We start from the raw sequence: 20,793 nt of genomic DNA on the forward strand, positions 1-20,793 counted from the left end.
GGGGGGGGGATCATTTCTGTCCATTTGTTGACTTTTCCACTTTTCTTTTGTCTACACAACGTTCCAACCTCCCGACAAAAACTTCCCTAAACTTCTTATAAACAATCAATAATCATTTTCTATTGGTGGCTGAGACTCAGCGAGGAATTCTTTTCCGATCTCCGGCCTGTGACCACATAGACTCTAATATTACACTTCATCTTCAAAACAAGTTCATGTAATTAGAACTCATGTGAATTATTACCGAAATAACTTCCCTCCTCCCGGGACTCCAGAACCTTCCGTACACCAAGGTGATCACCTCCCGAGATAACAGTTCCCTCCGTCCAATCATTGACAGGCAAGAGAGACAGAGAGAGAGCGATAGAGAGAGAGAGACAGAGAGAGAGCGATAGAGAGAGAGAGAGAGCGATAGAGAGAGCGATAGAGAGAGAGAGGAGAGAGAGAGAGAGCGATAGAGAGAGAGAGCGATAGAGAGAGCGAGAGAGCGATAGAGAGAGAGAGAGAGAGAGAGAGAGAGAGAGAGAGCGATAGAGAGAGAGAGAGATAGAGAGAGCGATAGAGAGAGAGAGCGATAGAGAGAGAGAGCGAGAGCGAGAGAGAGACAGAGAGAGCGAGAGAGAGAGAGAGCGATAGAGAGAGAGAGCGATAGAGAGAGAGAGCGAGAGAGAGAGAGAGAGCGATAGAGAGAGAGAGCGAGAGAGAGAGAGAGAGCGATAGAGAGAGAGAGAGCGATAGAGAGAGAGAGCGATAGAGAGAGAGAGAGCGATAGAGCGATAGAGAGAGAGAGAGCGATAGAGAGAGAGAGCGAGAGAGAGAGCGATAGAGAGAGAGAGCGATAGAGAGAGAGCGGTAGAGAGAGAGAGCGATAGAGAGAGAGAGAGAGCGATAGAGAGAGAGAGCGATAGAGAGAGAGAGAGAGAGCGATAGAGAGCGAGAGCGAGAGAGAGAGCGATAGAGAGAGAGAGCGATAGAGAGAGCGATAGAGAGAGAGAGCGAGAGAGAGAGAGAGCGATAGAGAGAGAGAGCGATAGAGAGAGAGAGCGATAGAGAGAGAGAGAGAGAGCGAGAGAGAGAGAGAGCGATAGAGAGAGAGAGCGATAGAGAGAGAGAGCGATAGAGAGAGAGAGAGCGATAGAGAGAGAGAGAGAGAGAGCGATAGAGAGAGAGAGAGCGATAGAGAGAGAGCGATAGAGAGAGAGAGAGCGATAGAGAGAGAGAGCGATAGAGAGAGAGAGAGCGATAGAGAGAGAGAGAGAGATAGAGAGAGAGCGATAGAGAGAGAGAGAGAGCGATAGAGAGAGAGAGAGAGCGATAGAGAGAGCGATAGAGAGAGAGAGAGCGATAGAGAGAGAGAGAGAGCGATAGAGAGAGAGAGAGCGATAGAGAGAGAGAGAGAGAGCGATAGAGAGAGAGAGAGCGATAGAGAGAGAGAGCGATAGAGAGAGAGAGAGCGATAGAGAGAGAGAGCGATAGAGAGAGAGAGCGATAGAGAGAGAGAGAGCGATAGAGAGAGAGCGATAGAGAGAGAGCGATAGAGAGAGAGAGCGATAGAGAGAGAGAGAGAGAGCGATAGAGAGAGAGAGAGAGAGAGCGATAGAGAGAGAGAGAGAGAGAGAGAGCGATAGAGAGAGAGAGCGATAGAGAGAGAGAGAGAGAGAGAGAGAGAGCGATAGAGAGAGAGAGAGAGAGAGAGAGCGATAGAGAGAGAGAGCGATAGAGAGAGAGAGAGAGAGAGAGCGCGATAGAGAGAGAGAGAGAGAGCGATAGAGAGAGAGAGAGAGCGATAGAGAGAGAGAGAGAGCGATAGAGAGAGAGCGATAGAGAGAGAGAGAGAGAGAGCAATAGAAAGATAGAGAGAGAGATATAGATAGATAGCTATAGATAGATAGCAGGGTTGCCAACCGCCAGTAAATTTACTGACAGTTTGTAAAAATCTGTGATTTTTTTTTTTTTACAACTGTCAGCAAATACCAGGGCTGATAATTTCATGCTGTGTTGACTTTTTAAGTGTAAATAAAGCAAATGACTTTGTTCTCGGGATTGTCCGTGTTTCTATATCATGTTTATACGGTTCAAATATTCACTGTGTTACTTTTCAATAGGAGTTCTGTCATTTCTTAAGTTGTCAGTAAAACATGTGCTCTGCCAGTAAATTTTCCATGTTTTGTCAGTAAAATAAGCTGCGGGAGGTTGGCAGCCCAGATAGATAGATAGATAGATAGATAGATAGATAGATAGATAGATAGATAGATAGATAGAACAATACAGAGAGCGAGAGAGAGAGAGAGAGAGAAAAAAAATAGAAAGGGAATGAAGAAAGAATGATAAACGAGGAAGGAAAGAAATAAAGGAGGGAAGGAAGGAAGAAAAAGGGTAATGAAAAAGAAGGAAGAAAAGAAGGAAACACGGAAGGGGGAAAGGGAAAGGGAAAAGGAAATGAATGAAGGAAGGAAGCTAAAGAAGGAAGGGAAGGATGAAAGGGAAGGATGGAAAGGAAGGAAGAACAATAAAGAAGGAATGAAGGAAAGTAAGGGAAGGAAAGACAGAAAGGGGGAAGGGGAAAGGGGAAAAAAGAAGGAAAGGAAGGAAGAACAATAAAGAAATAAGGAAGGAAAGAAACGAGACAGAAGGGTGGGAAGGGGAAAGGAATGAAGGAAGAAAGATAAATAAGTAAGGGAAGGATGGAAAGGAAGGAAGGAAAGAAAAGAAGGAAGAAAAGGGGAATGAAAAAAAGAAGAGAAGGAAGGAAGAACGATAAAGAATGAAGGAAAGCAAGGGAGAGAATTACAGAAGTGGGGAAAGGAGAAAGCAATAAAGGAAGAAACATAAAGCCCTTGTACACACGGTCGGACATTCAGATGGAAAATGTCCGATCGGACCGCGTTGTCGCATAATCCGACCATGTGTGGGCTCCATCGGACTGTTTCCATCGGAATATCCAACGGACCAAGTTTTCCAGCTGGGCTATAAAACTTTCTGACAACATGATCCGGTCGGACTTTGTCCAATTGTGTGTAGAGAATTCCGATCGGACAAAGTGCCACGCATGCTCAGATCAAATTCCTAGACCAAAGCTCATCACTTATTATCTGAAGGACTTTTTTCCTTCAGATTTACCAAAACCATATAATATGAGGTCAAACCTTAGGAGTTTCAATGTGTATGCAGAGTAAGAGAAAATAGTTTTTTTGTGCGTTGCGCTGCTGGATTATATATGTCCTGGATGGGGGGAGTGAGGAAAAAAAAAAAAATAAAAAAAAAAATAAAAAGGAGGGGGGAGGGGTTATTTGGGGGAGGGGGGAAAGGGTTTGGGGAAAAAAACAGCTGAAGTTGGTAAATTGGTGTGGCGGATTAAGGGATATCAAGCTGCTTATCACAGAGTTTTGTAATCCTTGCTGTATATGTCAGTAAATGCAGCAAAAATAATGGATAGCTGGCAGGATCACAAATTATAGTCCACAGTTACTGGTTGTGGAAAATAGCCATAGAAAGGGGATGATTGCTTTAGCACAGGCAGGTAGGCAGCATGTTCAAGGGTAGAAGGTACCTTGTAAAAGACAAATAAACAGAAGAGAAAACAGCGCCAATCTAAGTGACACACCACAACGAAACGTCATCGCAGTCATCGCAGTGCGCCCCTCAACGTAACAACGAACGGACCTCCCTGACGCTGCTACACCGAGCCGTGCGACGCTGGGAACCACCGGCGCCACCGGACGAGAGATACAGCCGAACGAGTTACCGCTTCTCCTCGAGAGCCCTGCGATGTCCTCTAGATACATGATGTGCCTGAAACTTTCTGGTAGAGTGTGAGTGCATAACTTCACAAATTAAATGTCTTTGATTCAACAATACTGCACTTAGATTGGCGCTGTTTTCTCTTCTGTTTTAATGTGTATGCAATCAGGCCGGCCCGACACTACATGGTTTCGGTAAATCTGAAGGGAAAAATCAGCAGAAAATCTGACAGTGTGTATGGGGCTTTTCACTTCACCGAAACCTAACCCCAAACTCAACCTTCTACCTCAACACAATCCTTCGCCGAAACCCAAACTTTTAACCTAGCCCATTACCTTAACCCAGCCCCTCAACCCCAAATTTTACCCTAAACCTTCACCTCAACCCAGACCCTCAACCCAACCCTTCACATCAACCCGGCCCCTCACCCCAACCCTTAACCCCAACCCAACCTTATAACCCAACCCTTCACCTCAACCCAACCTTTTAACCTAACCCTTAACCTCAACCCAACCTTCTAACCCAACCCTTCACATCAACCCGGCCCCTCAACCCAACCCTATCACCCAACCCTTCACCTCAACCCGGCCCTTCAACCCAACCTTTTAACCTAACCCAACCTTCTAATCTAACCTTTCACCTCAGCTCAGATCTTCAACCCAACCTTCTAATCAAACCCTTCACCACAACTCGACCCCTCAACCCAACCTTCAAACCTAACCCTTCACCTCGACCCAGTCCCTCAACCCAAGTTTCTAATCAAACCCTTCACCGCAACCCGACCCCTCAACCCAACCTTAAAACCTAACCCTTCACCTCAACCCAGTCCCTCAACCCAACCTTCTAACCTAACCCTTCACTTAACCCGGCCCCTCAGCCCAACCTTCTCACCTAACCCTTCAACTTAACCCAGCCTCTCAACCAAACCTTCTAACATGACCTTTCACTTCAGCTCAGCCCCTCAACCCAACATTCTAACCTAACCCTTTACCTCAACCCTTTACCCAAACCTAAACCACTTAATATAACCTAGCCTACCAAACCTAACACCTTACCTCGGGTTGACCCTTCACCTTAACCTGACTAGTAACCCATGACTAAACTCCAGGGGGTGGAGTGAAATGTGTTGGGGGCGTGGCCTGGTTGGAGGCCAGGCTGAGGTTACCACTCTAGGACACCAGGATGTGTGAATTTTAGGGGCCACCCAATTGTTCTCTGAACCCTAAAAGTAAGTCCTGTCCTCTGAGCCATAACCTAACCTCCCAATCTTACTCATAATCAACCTAACCCCTGAACCTAACCCTTCATCCTGACTGCGCCCTGACCTCTGAAACTCAGCCTAACATCTAGGGGAGATATCTACCCATATGTGGTGCCCCCTACCCATGTCCTGATCAATAGTCAATTATAGGAGGAATCGGTCAAATTAGCCTTATAAATGAGTGAAAAGTCATAAAAAGGAACTGAGCGGAGTGCCTGTCCTGACCATAGAAATATAATAGAACAGATCAGAGCAGATCTCAGGGATGTGCTGGAATAAAGCTGCCGGCAAGGAGTAGGGCGGGTGATTGGGATAGCAGGGTGCAGGCACATTATCACCCCCTAATAAAAGAGATGTGACTTCAATAACAATTCTGGTTAGTTCTGCAAGTGATTGGCTGGAGAGGAAATCGAAGAGACCAAGAAATACCCCTGAGAGTTTAGCCGGTGATCAATTTTCAGCGATCGATTAATTATCCGCAATGATTGTATATTACAGAAAAAATCCATAATACCTACTTCTGCCCCTGTTCCCCTGGAGGATTGGGGTGTCCCTGCCCATTTGTGGGTGTTACATTCCCCATCATGTAAAATAAATAATCCAACAGGGAATGGGCACAGCGGGTGTACAGACCCAGGAACCCGGCACAGGGATGGTGGGAACCCCTCATGATGGGCACAGCTGGTGTACAGACCCAGGAACCCGGCACAGGGATGGTGGGAACCCCTCATAATGGGCACAGCGGGTGTACAGACCCGGGAACTCAGCACAGGGATGGTGGGAACCCCTCATAATGGGCACAGCGGGTGTACAGACCCAGGAACCCGGCACAGGGATGGTGGGAACCCCTCATAATGGGCACAGCAGGTGTACAGACCCGGGAACTCAGCACAGGGATGGCGGGAACCCCTCATAATGGGCACAGCGGCTGGTCGGAATGTCCGACTGTGTATATCCCTGTACAGAAGGTCTGAAGTGTGAAAGGAAGAAGCAGCACAAGTAGCCAATCGGGTTATGTACTGAGAAGAAAGCAGAGAGCAGAGTGACAGGGAGATGAACTTATCAGTGCGCTGCTTCTCCTTTCACTGTCCAATCACAGGCTGGGGGCAGCAAGTGGGTTGGATAATGTTGGCCATCAGACTGAGGACATCTAGTGGCAGAATAGGATAGTCCAGGAGAGGATTTGGTACAAGAGACTGAAGGGGGGCCAGAAGGGAGGGGGGGCTGGACAGAGGGGAGGGGGCCGGAAGGAGGGGGGAAGGGGGCCGGAGGTAGGAGAGGGGGGTGGAGGGAGGGAAGGGGTGGCCGGAGGGAGGGAGGCAGAGGGCAGGGAAGGGGATCAGAGGGAGGGGAGGGGGGGCAGAGGGAGGGAAGGGGGGCTGGACAGAGGGAGGGGAGGGAAGGGGCAGAGGGGGCAGAGGGAGGGAAGGGGGGCTGGACGGAGGGTAGAGGTGGGCCGGAGGGGGGGCTGGATGGAGGGGAGGGAAGGGAGGGGGGACAGAGGGAGGGAAGGGGGGCAGGACGGAAGGGGGGACGGATAGAGGGAGGGGAGGGAAGGGACAGAGGGAGGGGAGGGGGGGCAGAGGGAGGGAAGGGGGGCTGGACAGAGGGAGGGGAGGGAAGGGGGGCCGGACAGAGGGAGGGGAGGGAAGGGGGGCCGGACGGAGGGTAGAGGTGAGCCGGAGGAAGGGGGGCCGGATGGAGGGGAGGGAAGGGAGGGGGCTGGACAGAGGGATGGGAGGGAAGGGGCGGAGGGGGCAGAGGGAGGGAAGGGGGGCCAAACGGAGGGTAGAGGTGGGTCGGAGGGAGGGGAGGGGGGCCGGACGGAGGGAAGGGGGGCCAGAGGGAGGGAGGGGGGCCAGATAGAGGGGGGTGGAAGGGAGGGAAGGGGGCCGGAGGGAGGGGAGGGGGCAGAGGGAGGGAGGGGAGGGAAGGGGGCCGGAGAGAGGGGAGGGGAGGGGGGCCGGAGGGAAGGGGGCCGGACAGAGGAAGGGGTGGGAAGGGGGCGGAGGGAGGGGAGGGGGGCCGAAGGGAGGGAAGGGGGGCCGGAGAGAGGGAGGGGGGCAGAGGGGGGTCACAGTTTACCTCTCGCTATGTCAGGCTCCTTGCTCTCTCCTGTGTCGCAGTGATATCGTCATTATATCTGCAGACGTATGCGATGGCGTATCTGAACGGCGGAGAAGATTTATGATGTTAATATCTCCTCCTGCACACAGACGATCGTCTGCAGATTGTTGCACCGAGCCGCCGCTCTTCGTAATCGAATTATATCAGAAACACAGAACGGCGATAAAAATAGTAACAAATAAAGTTTATCTGGGGCAGAAGCGGCCTATGGGGGATGGGAAATACAGAGCGGGACGAAACAGCGAAACCCCGCCTACAATGTCTGCTTGAGAATGGGAGTGACATCACTGCTCTCCAGATATAAGATATATTATACAGGAGTGACATCACCGCTCTCTAGATATATTATACAGGAGTGACATCACCGCTCTCCAGATATAAGATATATTATACAGGAGTGACATCACCGCTCTCTAGATATATTATACAGGAGTGACATCACCGCTCCCCAGATATATTATACAGGAGTGACATCACCGCTCTCCAGATATAAGATATATTATACAGGAGTGACATCACCGCTCTCCAGATATAAGATATATTATACGGGAGTGACATCACCGCTCTCCAGATATAAGATATATTATACGGGAGTGACATCACCGCTCTCCAGATATAAGATATATTATACAGGAGTGACATCACCGCTCTCCAGATATAAGATATATTATACAGGAGTGACATCACCGCTCTCCAGATATAAGATATATTATACAGGAGTGACATCACCGCCCTCCAGATATAAGATATATTATACGGGAGTGACATCACCGCTCTCCAGATATAAGATATATTATACGGGAGTGACATCACCGCTCTCCAGATATAAGATATATTATACGGGAGTGACATCACCGCTCTCCAGATATAAGATATATTATACAGGAGTGACATCACCGCTCTCCAGATATAAGATATATTATACAGGAGTGACCTCACTGCTCTCCAGATATAAGATATATTATACAGAGTGACATCACCGCTCTCCAGATATAAGATATATTATACAGGAGTGACATCACCGCTCTCCAGATATAAGATATATTATACAGGAGTGACATCACCGCTCTCCAGATATAAGATATATTATACAGGAGTGACATCACCGCTCTCCAGATATAAGATATATTATACAGGAGTGACATCACCGCTCTCCAGATATAAGATATATTATACAGGAGTGACATCACCGCTCTCCAGATATAAGATATATTATACAGGAGTGGCATCACCGCTCTCCAGATATAAGATATATTATACAGGAGTGACATCACCGCTCTCCAGATATAAGATATATTATACAGGAGTGACATCACCGCTCTCCCGGTTATAATCTCTGTATAATTACGTTTCTGCAAATCTTTTTGACAACCAATCACAGCCCAACAAAGAATATCATTAAAGGTGATGGGGGGAGGGGGGAGGAAGGTCAGGCAGCGCACACGTGGCTCCCCGGAGACCACACAAGAAAAATCCTTAGCAACAGGCGGTTACACCGGGATCGCTCTGCGCTGGAGCTGGATCAATGGTTGGATGCGGCCTGGCTGGGCAGGATCACAGCCACACAGATCTGCTCGCACTACAAATCCCAGCATGCCCCCCTGAGGGAGGCTGAGGGGTAGGCAGAAGAGGCAACTGCCTTGGGAGATTCAGCAGGAGGAAGGCACAAAAAGGACTGGACCTGCAACCTATAACGTTACAGTCATGAAGATGCAGAGATTTCCCCCGCAGTACCTATTTTCTACTGCTAGATGTCCTCAGTCTGATGACCAGCATCCTTCAACCCACTTCCTCTGAGCCCAGGTCATCCTGGACCCACCCCCACCCTGTGACTGGACAGTGAAAGGAGAAGCAGCACAGTGATGAGCACATCACTCTGTCACTCTGCTCTCTCCTCCAATTCGCATCTTGTCAACAGATGAACTGATAGGCTCCTTGTGCTGCTTCTTCCTCTCAAGCTCAAGCCCTGCTGTACAGGGGCTGTGAGGGGCTGACCCCGGGTCACATTCAGCTGTTTGTATATAACAAAGCCGGCAATGATATAGGAGTGATTACAGAGCTGCATTCATTGGTGTCCTTTATTTCTGCCCGGAGTTCTGCTTTAGCCATGAATGGGGATCTCCGTATGATGACATCACAACACGGCCACACCCCCCAAATTATAGCCAACTGCATTCTCCGTCTGTCCTCATTACCTCCATATATGAAATCACCCCAATACAATGTAACACTACTGCCATCACCCCAATACAATGTATCACTACCGCCATCACCCCAATACAATGTATCACTACCACCATCACCCCAATACAATGTATCACTACTGCCATCACCCCAATACAATGTATCACTACCACCATCACCCCAATACAATGTATCACTACCACCATCACCCCAATACAATGTAACACTACCACCATCACCCCAATACAATGTAACACTACCACCATCACCCCAATACAATGTATCACTACCACCATCACCCCAATACAATGTATCACTACTGCCATCACCCCAATACAATGTATCACTACTGCCATCACCCCAATACAATGTATCACTACTGCCATCACCCCAATACAATGTATCACTACTGCCATCACCCCAATACAATGTATCACTACTGCCATCACCCCAATACAATGTAACACTACCACCATCACCCCAATACAATGTAACACTACCACCATCACCCCAATACAATGTAACACTACCACCATCACCCCAATACAATGTAACACTACCACCATCACCCCAATACAATGTATCACTACCACCATCACCCCAATACAATGTAACACTACCGCCATCACCCCAATACAATGTATCACTACTGCCATCACCCCAATACAATGTATCACTACCGCCATCACCCCAATACAATGTATCACTACCGCCGTCACCCCAATACAATGTATCACTACTGCCGTCACCCCAATGCAATGTATCACTACCACCATCACCCCAATACAATGTATCACTACTGCCGTCACCCCAATACAATGTATCACTACTGCCGTCACCCCAATACAATGTATTACTGCCACCATCACCCCAATACAATGTATCACTACTGCCGTCACCCCAATACAATGTATCACTACCGCCGTCACCCCAATACAATGTATCACTACTGCCGTCACCCCAATACAATGTATTACTGCCACCATCACCCCAATACAATGTATCACTACTGCCGTCACCCCAATACAATGTATCACTACCGCCGTCACCCCAATACAATGTATCACTACTGCCGTCACCCCAATACAATGTATTACTGCCACCATCACCCCAATACAATGTATCACTACTGCCGTCACCCCAATACAATGTATCACTACCACCATCACCCCAATACAATGTATCACTACCACCATCACCCCAATACAATGTATCACTACCGCCGTCACCCCAATACAATGTATCACTACCGCCGTCACCCCAATACAATGTATCACTACCGCCATCACCCCAATACAATGTATCACTACCACCATCACCCCAATACAATGTATCACTACTGCCGTCACCCCAATACAATGTATCACTACTGCCGTCACCCCAATACAATGTATCACTACCGCCATCACCCCAATACAATGTATCACTACTGCCGTCACCCCAATACAATGTATCACTGCCGCCGTCACCCCAATACAATGTATCACTACCGCCATCACCCCAATACAATGTATCACTACTGCCGTCACCCCAATACAATGTATCACTACTGCCGTCACCCCAATACAATGTATCACTACCGCCGTCACCCCAATACAATGTATCACTACCACCATCACCCCAATACAATGTATCACTACCGCCGTCACCCCAATACAATGTATCACTACTGCCGTCACCCCAATACAATGTATCACTACTGCCGTCACCCCAATACAATGTATCACTACTGCCGTCACCCCAATACAATGTATCACTACTGCCATCACCCCAATACAATGTATCACTACTGCCATCACCCCAATACAATGTATCACTACCACCATCACCCCAATACAATGTATCACTACTGCCGTCACCCCAATACAATGTATCACTACTGCCGTCACCCCAATACAATGTATCACTACTGCCGTCACCCCAATACAATGTATCACTACTGCCGTCACCCCAATACAATGTATCACTACTGCCATCACCCCAATACAATGTATCACTACCGCCGTCACCCCAATACAATGTATCACTACCACCATCACCCCAATACAATGTATCACTACCGCCGTCACCCCAATACAATGTATCACTACTGCCGTCACCCCAATACAATGTATCACTACTGCCGTCACCCCAATACAATGTATCACTACTGCCATCACCCCAATACAATGCATCACTACTGCCATCACCCCAATACAATGTATCACTACTGCCATCACCCCAATACAATGTATCACTACCGCCGTCACCCCAATACAATGTATCACTGCCACCATCACCCCAATACAATGTATCACTGCTGCTGTCACCCCAATACAATGTATCACTGCCGCCATCACCCCAATACAATGTATCACTGCTGCTGTCACCCCAATACAATGTATCACTGCCACCATCACCCCAATACAATGTATCACTGCCACCATCACCCCAATACAATGTATCACTGCTGCTGTCACCCCAATACAATGTATCACTGCCGCCATCACCCCAATACAATGTATCACTGCTGCCATCACCCCAATACAATGTATCACTGCCACCATCACCCCAATACAATGTATCACTGCTGCTGTCACCCCAATACAATGTATCACTGCCGCCATCACCCCAATACAATGTATCACTGCCGCCATCACCCCAATACAATGTATCACTAGCACCATCACCCCAATACAATGTATCACTAGCACCATCACCCCAATACAATGTATCACTACCACCATCACCCCAATACAATGTATCACTGCTGCTGTCACCCCAATACAATGTATCACTGCCGCCATCACCCCAATACAATGTATCACTGCCGCCATCACCCCAATACAATGTATCACTACTGCCATCACCCCAATACAATGTATCACTGCCGCCATCACCCCAATACAATGTATCACTACTGCCATCACCCCAATACAATGTATCACTGCCGCCATCACCCCAATACAATGTATCACTACTGCCGTCACACCAATATAATGTATCACTACAACCATCACCCCAATACAATGTATCACTACCGCCATCACCCCAATACAATGTATCACTACCGCCATCACCCCAATACAATGTATCACTACCGCCATCACACCAATACAATGTATCACTACTGCCGTCACACCAATACAATGTAACACTACTGCCGTCACCCCAATACAATGTATCACTACCACCGTCACCCCAATACAATGTATCACTACCGCCATCACCCCAATACAATGTATCACTGCCGCCATCACCCCAATACAATGTATCACTACCGCCATCACCCCAATACAATGTATCACTACAACCATCACCCCAATACAATGTATCACTTCCACCATCACCCCAATACAATGTATCACTGCCACCATCACCCCAATACAATGTATCACTGCCACCATCACCCCAATACAATGTATCACTACTGCCATCACCCCAATACAATGTATCACTACTGCCATCACCCCAATACAATGTATCACTGCCGCCATCACCCCAATACAATGTATCACTACTGCCATCACCCCAATACAATGTATCACTGCCGCCATCACCCCAATACAATGTATCACTACTGCCATCACCCCAATACAATGTATCACTGCCGCCGTCACCCCAATACAATGTATCACTACTGCCGTCACACCAATACAATGTATCACTACTGCCGTCACCCCAATACAATGTATCACTACTGCCGTCACACCAATACAATGTAACACTACTGCCGTCACCCCAATACAATGTATCACTGCCGCCATCACCCCAATACAATGTATCACTACCGCCGTCACCCCAATACAATGTATCACTACTGCCATCACACCAATACAATGTATCACTACTGCCGTCACACCAATACAATGTAACACTACTGCCGTCACCCCAATACAATGTATCACTGCCGCCATCACCCCAATACAATGTATCACTACCACCATCACCCCAATACAATGTATCACTACTGCCATCACCCCAATATAATGTATCACTACAACCATCACCCCAATACAATGTATCACTGCCACCATCACCCCAATACAATGTATCACTACCACCATCACCCCAATACAATGTATCACTACTGCCATCACCCCAATATAATGTATCACTACAACCATCACCCCAATACAATGTATCACTGCCACCATCACCCCAATACAATGTATCACTACCACCATCACCCCAATACAATGTATCACTACCACCATCACCCCAATACAATGTATCACTACTGCCATCACACCAATACAATGTATCACTACTGCCGTCACACCAATACAATGTATCACTACCACCGTCACCCCAATACAATGTATCACTGCCGCCATCACCCCAATACAATGTATCACTACCGCCATCACCCCAATATAATGTATCACTACAACCATCACCCCAATACAATGTATCACTTCCACCATCACCCCAATACAATGTATCACTGCCACCATCACCCCAATACAATGTATCACTGCCACCATCACCCCAATACAATGTATCACTACTGCCATCACCCCAATACAATGTATCACTACTGCCATCACCCCAATACAATGTATCACTGCCGCCATCACCCCAATACAATGTATCACTACTGCCATCACCCCAATACAATGTATCACTGCCGCCATCACCCCAATACAATGTATCACTACTGCCATCACCCCAATACAATGTATCACTGCCGCCGTCACCCCAATACAATGTATCACTACTGCCGTCACACCAATACAATGTATCACTACTGCCGTCACCCCAATACAATGTATCACTACTGCCGTCACACCAATACAATGTAACACTACTGCCGTCACCCCAATACAATGTATCACTGCCGCCATCACCCCAATACAATGTATCACTACCGCCGTCACCCCAATACAATGTATCACTACTGCCATCACACCAATACAATGTATCACTACTGCCGTCACACCAATACAATGTAACACTACTGCCGTCACCCCAATACAATGTATCACTGCCGCCATCACCCCAATACAATGTATCACTACCACCATCACCCCAATACAATGTATCACTACTGCCATCACCCCAATATAATGTATCACTACAACCATCACCCCAATACAATGTATCACTACCACCATCACCCCAATACAATGTATCACTACCACCGTCACCCCAATACAATGTATCACTGCCGCCATCACCCCAATACAATGTATCACTACCGCCATCACCCCAATATAATGTATCACTACAACCATCACCCCAATACAATGTATCACTGCCACCATCACCCCAATACAATGTATCACTACCACCATCACCCCAATACAATGTATCACTACTGCCATCACCCCAATATAATGTATCACTACAACCATCACCCCAATACAATGTATCACTGCCACCATCACCCCAATACAATGTATCACTACCACCATCACCCCAATACAATGTATCACTACCACCATCACCCCAATACAATGTATCACTACTGCCATCACACCAATACAATGTATCACTACTGCCGTCACACCAATACAATGTATCACTACCACCGTCACCCCAATACAATGTATCACTGCCGCCATCACCCCAATACAATGTATCACTACCGCCATCACCCCAATATAATGTATCACTACAACCATCACCCCAATACAATGTATCACTACAACCATCACCCCAATACAATGTATCACTACCACCATCACCCCAATACAATGTATCACTACCACCATCACCCCAATACAATGTATCACTACTGCCATCACACCAATACAATGTATCACTACTGCCGTCACACCAATACAATGTAACACTACTGCCGTCACCCCAATACAATGTATCACTACCACCGTCACCCCAATACAATGTATCACTGCCGCCATCACCCCAATACAATGTATCACTACCGCCATCACCCCAATATAATGTATCACTACAACCATCACCCCAATACAATGTATCACTGCCACCATCACCCCAATACAATGTATCACTACCACCATCACCCCAATACAATGTATCACTACCACCATCACCCCAATACAATGTATCACTACCGCCGTCACCCCAATACAATGTATCACTACAACCATCACCCCAATACAATGTATCACTGCCACCATCACCCCAATACAATGTATCACTGCCGCCATCACCCCAATACAATGTATCACTGCCACCATCACCCCAATACAATGTATCACTGCCGCCATCACCCCAATACAATGTATCACTACCGCCATCACCCCAATATAATGTATCACTACAACCATCACCCCAATACAATGTATCACTGCTATTGTCACCCCAATACAATGTATCACTACCACCATCACCCCAATACAATGTATCACTACCGCCATCACCTCCAATACAATGTATCACTGCCATTGTAACCTCAATACAATGTATCACTACCACCATCACCCCAATACAATGTATCACTGCTGCTGTCACCCCAATACAATGTATCACTGCCGCCATCACCCCAATACAATGTATCACTGCTGCCATCACCCCAATACAATGTATCACTAGCACCATCACCTCAATACAATGTATCACTGCCATTGTCACCCCAATACAATGTATCACTACCGCCATCACCTCCAATACAATGTATCACTACCATTGTAACCTCAATACAATGTATCACTGCCGCCATCACCCCAATACAATGCATCACTGCCGCCATCCCCCGATACAATGTATCACTGCCGCCATCACCCCAATACAATGTATCACTGCCGCCGTCACCCCAATACAATGTATCACTGCCACCATCACCCCAATACAATGTATCACTGCCGCCATCCCCCGATACAATGTATCACTGCCGCCATCACCCCAATACAATGTATCACTGCCGCCGTCACCCCAATACAATGTATCACTGCCGCCATAACCCCAATACAATGTATCACTATCACCATCACCCCAATACAATGTATCACTGCCGCCATCCCCCGATACAATGTATCACTACTGCCGTCACCCCAATACAATGTATCACTACCGCCATCACCCCAATACAATGTATCACTACCGCCATCACCCCAATACAATGTATCACTACCACCGTCACCCCAATACAATGTATCACTGCCACCATCACCCCGATACAATGTATCACTACCACCATCACCCCAATACAATGTATCACTGCCGCCGTCACCCCAATACAATGTATCACTGCCACCATCACCCCGATACAATGTATCACTACCACCATCACCCCAATACAATGTATCACTACCATTGTCACCCCAATACAATGCATCACTACCGCCATCCCCTCGATACAATGTATCACTAACACCATCACCCCAATGCAATGTATCACTGCCGCCATCACCCACCCCAATACAACTTATCACTGCCGCTGTCACCCCAATACAATGTATCACTACCACCATCACCCCAATACAATGCATCACTACCGCCATCACCCCAATACAATGTATCACTGCCGCCATCACCCCAATACAATGTATCACTGCCGCCATCCCCCCGATACAATGTATCACTGCCGCCATCACCCCAATACAATGTATCACTACAGCCATCACCCCAATACAATGTATCACTGCCACCATCACCCCAATACAACTTATCACTGCCACCATCACCCCAATATAATGTATCACTGCCGCCATCACCCTAATACAATGTATCACTGCCGCCGTCACCCCAATACAATGCATCACTACCGCCATCACCCCAATAAAATGTATCACTGCTGCCATCACCCCAATACAATGTATCACTGCCGCCGTCACCCCAATACAATGTATCACTACCGCCATCACCCCAATACAATGTATCACTGCCGCCATCACCCCAATACAATGTATCACTGCCGCCATCACCCCAATACAATGTATCACTGCTGCCATCACCCCAATACAATGTATCACTGCCGCCGTCACCCCAATACAATGTATCACTACCGCCATCACCCCAATACAATGTATCACTGCCGCCATCACCCCAATACAATGTATCACTGCCGCCATCACCCCAATACAATGTATCACTGTCGCCATCCCCCGATACAATGTATCACTAACACCATCACCCCAATGCAATGTATCACTACCGCCATCCCCCCGATACAATGTATCACTACAACCATCACCCTTATACAATGTAACACTACCGCCGTCACCCCAATACAATGTATCACTAACACCATCACCCCAATGCAATGTATCACTGCCACCATCACCCCAATACAACTTATCACTGCCGCTGTCACCCCAATTCAATGTATCACTGCCGCCATCACCCTAATACAATGTATCACTGCCGCCGTCACCCCAATAAAATGTATCACTGCTGCCATCACCCCAATACAATGTATCACTGCCGCCGTCACTCCAATACAATGTATCACTACCACCATGACCCCAATACAATGTATCACTGCCGCCATCACCCCAATACAATGTATCACTGCCGCCGTCACCCCAATACAATGTATCACTACCACCATGACCCCAATACAATGCATCACTACCGCCATCACCCCAATACAATGTATCACTAACACCATCACCCCAATACAATGTATCACTGCCGCCATCACCCCAATACAATGTATCACTGCCGCCATCACCCCAATACAATGTATCACTGCCACCATCACCCCAATACAATGTATCACTGCCACCATCACCCCAATACAATGTATCACTGCCGCCATCACCCCAATACAATGTATCACTACCATCACCCCAATACAATGTATCACTACCGCCATCACCCCAATACAATGTATCACTGCCGCCATCACCCCAATACAATGTATCACTGCCACCATCACCCCAATACAATGTATCACTGCCACCATCACCCCAATACAATGTATCACTGCCACCATCACCCCAATACAATGTATCACTACTGCCATCCCCCCGATACAATGTATTACTACCGCCATCACCCCAATACAATGTATCACTACTGCCGTCACCCCAATACAATGTATCACTGCCACCATCACCCCAATATAATGTATCACTACCGCCATCCCCCCGATACAATGTATCACTGCCACCATCACCCCAATATAATGTATCACTACCGCCATCCCCCCGATACAATGTATCACTACCGCCATTACCCCAATATAATGTATCACTGCCACCATCACCCCAATACATTGTTTCACTATCACTGCCTCTATCCAACCCAATACAATATATCACTGCCACCATCATCCCAATACAATGTAACACTGCCTCCGTCACCAACACCCCCATACAATGTATCACTGCTGTAATTACCACAATACATTGTTCACTCCCAGCATGACATGAATACATGGTATCACTCTGCACCCCAATACATCGCATCTCCCCCACAATCCTGTCACTGTCGCCCCCCTGATCGCTCCGCCACATTGTATCACATCTGGAAGTAGTGGCGTTAACCCTGCGAGCGCCAGGGGCAGCGCAGCGCCACACGGTACCTGTCGTAGCTCCACCTGCTGTAACACATGGTCCTGTTGCTGGTGACCCCCTCCATGGTGCCGTGTTGCCGGGTCTCTGCACCTCCTGGCCTCTAGATGATGAGGATGATTCTGGTTCCTCCAGCCCGGTTGGTGGAATCGCAGTGAGATGCTCTGGAGCTCATTGACTTGAAGCTGACAATTTGAGGAACATACCACTGTGCTGTGTGAATAGGGGGGAGGAGGCTGGCAGTCAGGTTCTTTTGCTGCGAGACCCTCAGTAGACAGAGAGGAGGGGGGGAGGATTCTCCTCCTGTGTGTCTCAGGAGCTGATTCTATGGATGCAGCAGAGAGAGACCCTCTCCCTGGAGATCAGAGCTCTGCCTTCCCCACATCACTCACCCACACCAACACCATCTCCCAGGCTGATTGAAACCTTGTCCTCAAGGGCCACTAGAGAGCAGCTACCTAGGTGACACTAATCCTGCACTGGGGCCGCAGCCTGGACCATTACCATGGCTTCAAATCATCTATATAGGATACAGAAGGACCTCGTCAGATGGCCTGACTGCATTACAGGGTGTCTGGTGCAGCCTCATGGCTCTTCATGACAGCACTGAAATATATGTGCAGATGAAGAAGCTACAGGTCCTCTCATATGTGGATGCAGGCTTTCTAATGTCTGCACATTGGTCCTTTAACTCTGGACACAGGTCCTCCATTGTCAGGACATGGGACCTCCAAATCTGGACGCGGGTCCTCCATTGTCAGGACATGGGACCTCCAAATCTGGACGCGGGTCCTCCATTGTCAGGACATGGGACCTCCAAATCTGGACGCGGGTCCTCCATTGTCTGGACATGGGACCTCCAAATCTGGGCACGGGTCCTTCCATTGTCAGGACATGGGACCTCCAAATCTGGGCGCGGGTCCTCCATTGTCAGGACATGGGACCTCCAAATCTGGGCGCGGGTCCTCCATTGTCAGGACATGGGACCTCCAAATCTGGACGCGGGTCCTCCATTGTCAGGACATGGGACCTCCAAATCTGGGCACGGGCCCTCCATTGTCTGGACATGGGACCTCCAAATCTGGGCACGGGTCCTCCATTGTCTGGACATGGGACCTCCAAATCTGGGCACGGGTCCTCCATTGTCAGGACATGGGACCTCCAAATCTGGGCACGGGTCCTCCATTGTCTGGAAGTAAGTCCTCCAATTCTGGACATTGGTCGGTCAATGTCTGGACATAGCTCCTCCAACTCTGGGCAATGGCCCTCCACTGTCTGGAAACAGGCCCCCAAATGTTTGGACAGAGACTCACTAACGTCTGGAAACTGGTTCTTTAATGTCTAAACACCGTCCCTCCAATGTCTGAACATAGGTCCCCTAATATCTAAGGGCTTCTCAACCAGGGTTCCTCCAGAGGTTACCAGGGGTTCCCTGAACAATGAGCAATGTTTGCCTCTCAGATAAGTTCCAACCAACACCATTGATCGTTTTGGCTATTTGTAAGGGGGTAATTCTTCTCACTGATCACCAATGTAAGGAACATTCTTCCCACTGATCACCAATGTAAGGAACATTCTTCCCACTGATCACCAATGTAAGGAACATTCTTCTCACTGATCACCAATGTAAGGAACATTCTTCCCACTGATCACCAATGTAAGGAACATTCTTCTCACTGATCACCAATGTAAGGAACATTCTTCTCACTGATCACCAATGTAAGGAACATTCTTCCCACTGATCACCAATGTAAGGAACATTCTTCCCACTGATCACCAATGTAAGGAACATTCTTCCCACCGATCACCAATGTAAGGAACATTCTTCTCACCGATCACCAATGTAAGGAACATTCTTCCCACTGATCACCAATGTAAGGAACATTCTTCTCACCGATCACCAATGTAAGGGACATTCTTCTCACCGATCACCAATGTAAGGAACATTCTTCCCACTGATCACCAATGTAAGGGACATTCTTCTCACTGATCACCAATGTAAGGAACATTCTTCCCACTGATCACCAATGTAAGGAACATTCTTCTCACTGATCA

At 47.9% G+C, this 20,793-nt stretch overlaps 1 protein-coding gene across 1 annotated transcript in view; it reads right to left on the reverse strand.

Moving 5' to 3' along the window:
- TUB (TUB bipartite transcription factor) overlaps nt 1-19,135 on the reverse strand; it is a 216,135-nt gene extending 197,000 nt beyond the window's left edge. Inside the window, exon 1 of the mRNA XM_077453673.1 lies at nt 18,750-19,135. Within this exon, the coding sequence (XP_077309799.1) occupies nt 18,750-18,805 (56 nt within the window). The 5' untranslated portion in view covers nt 18,806-19,135. The remainder of the gene's footprint in view (nt 1-18,749) is intronic.
- Between the last annotated feature and the right edge of the window lie 1,658 nt (nt 19,136-20,793).

The sequence above is a fragment of the Lithobates pipiens genome, unplaced genomic scaffold (genome assembly GCF_037356315.1).
Source record: "Lithobates pipiens isolate NorthernLeopardFrog02 unplaced genomic scaffold, aLitPip1_a1.2 Scaffold_24, whole genome shotgun sequence".
In the NCBI taxonomy this organism is placed as follows: domain Eukaryota; kingdom Metazoa; phylum Chordata; class Amphibia; order Anura; family Ranidae; genus Lithobates; species Lithobates pipiens.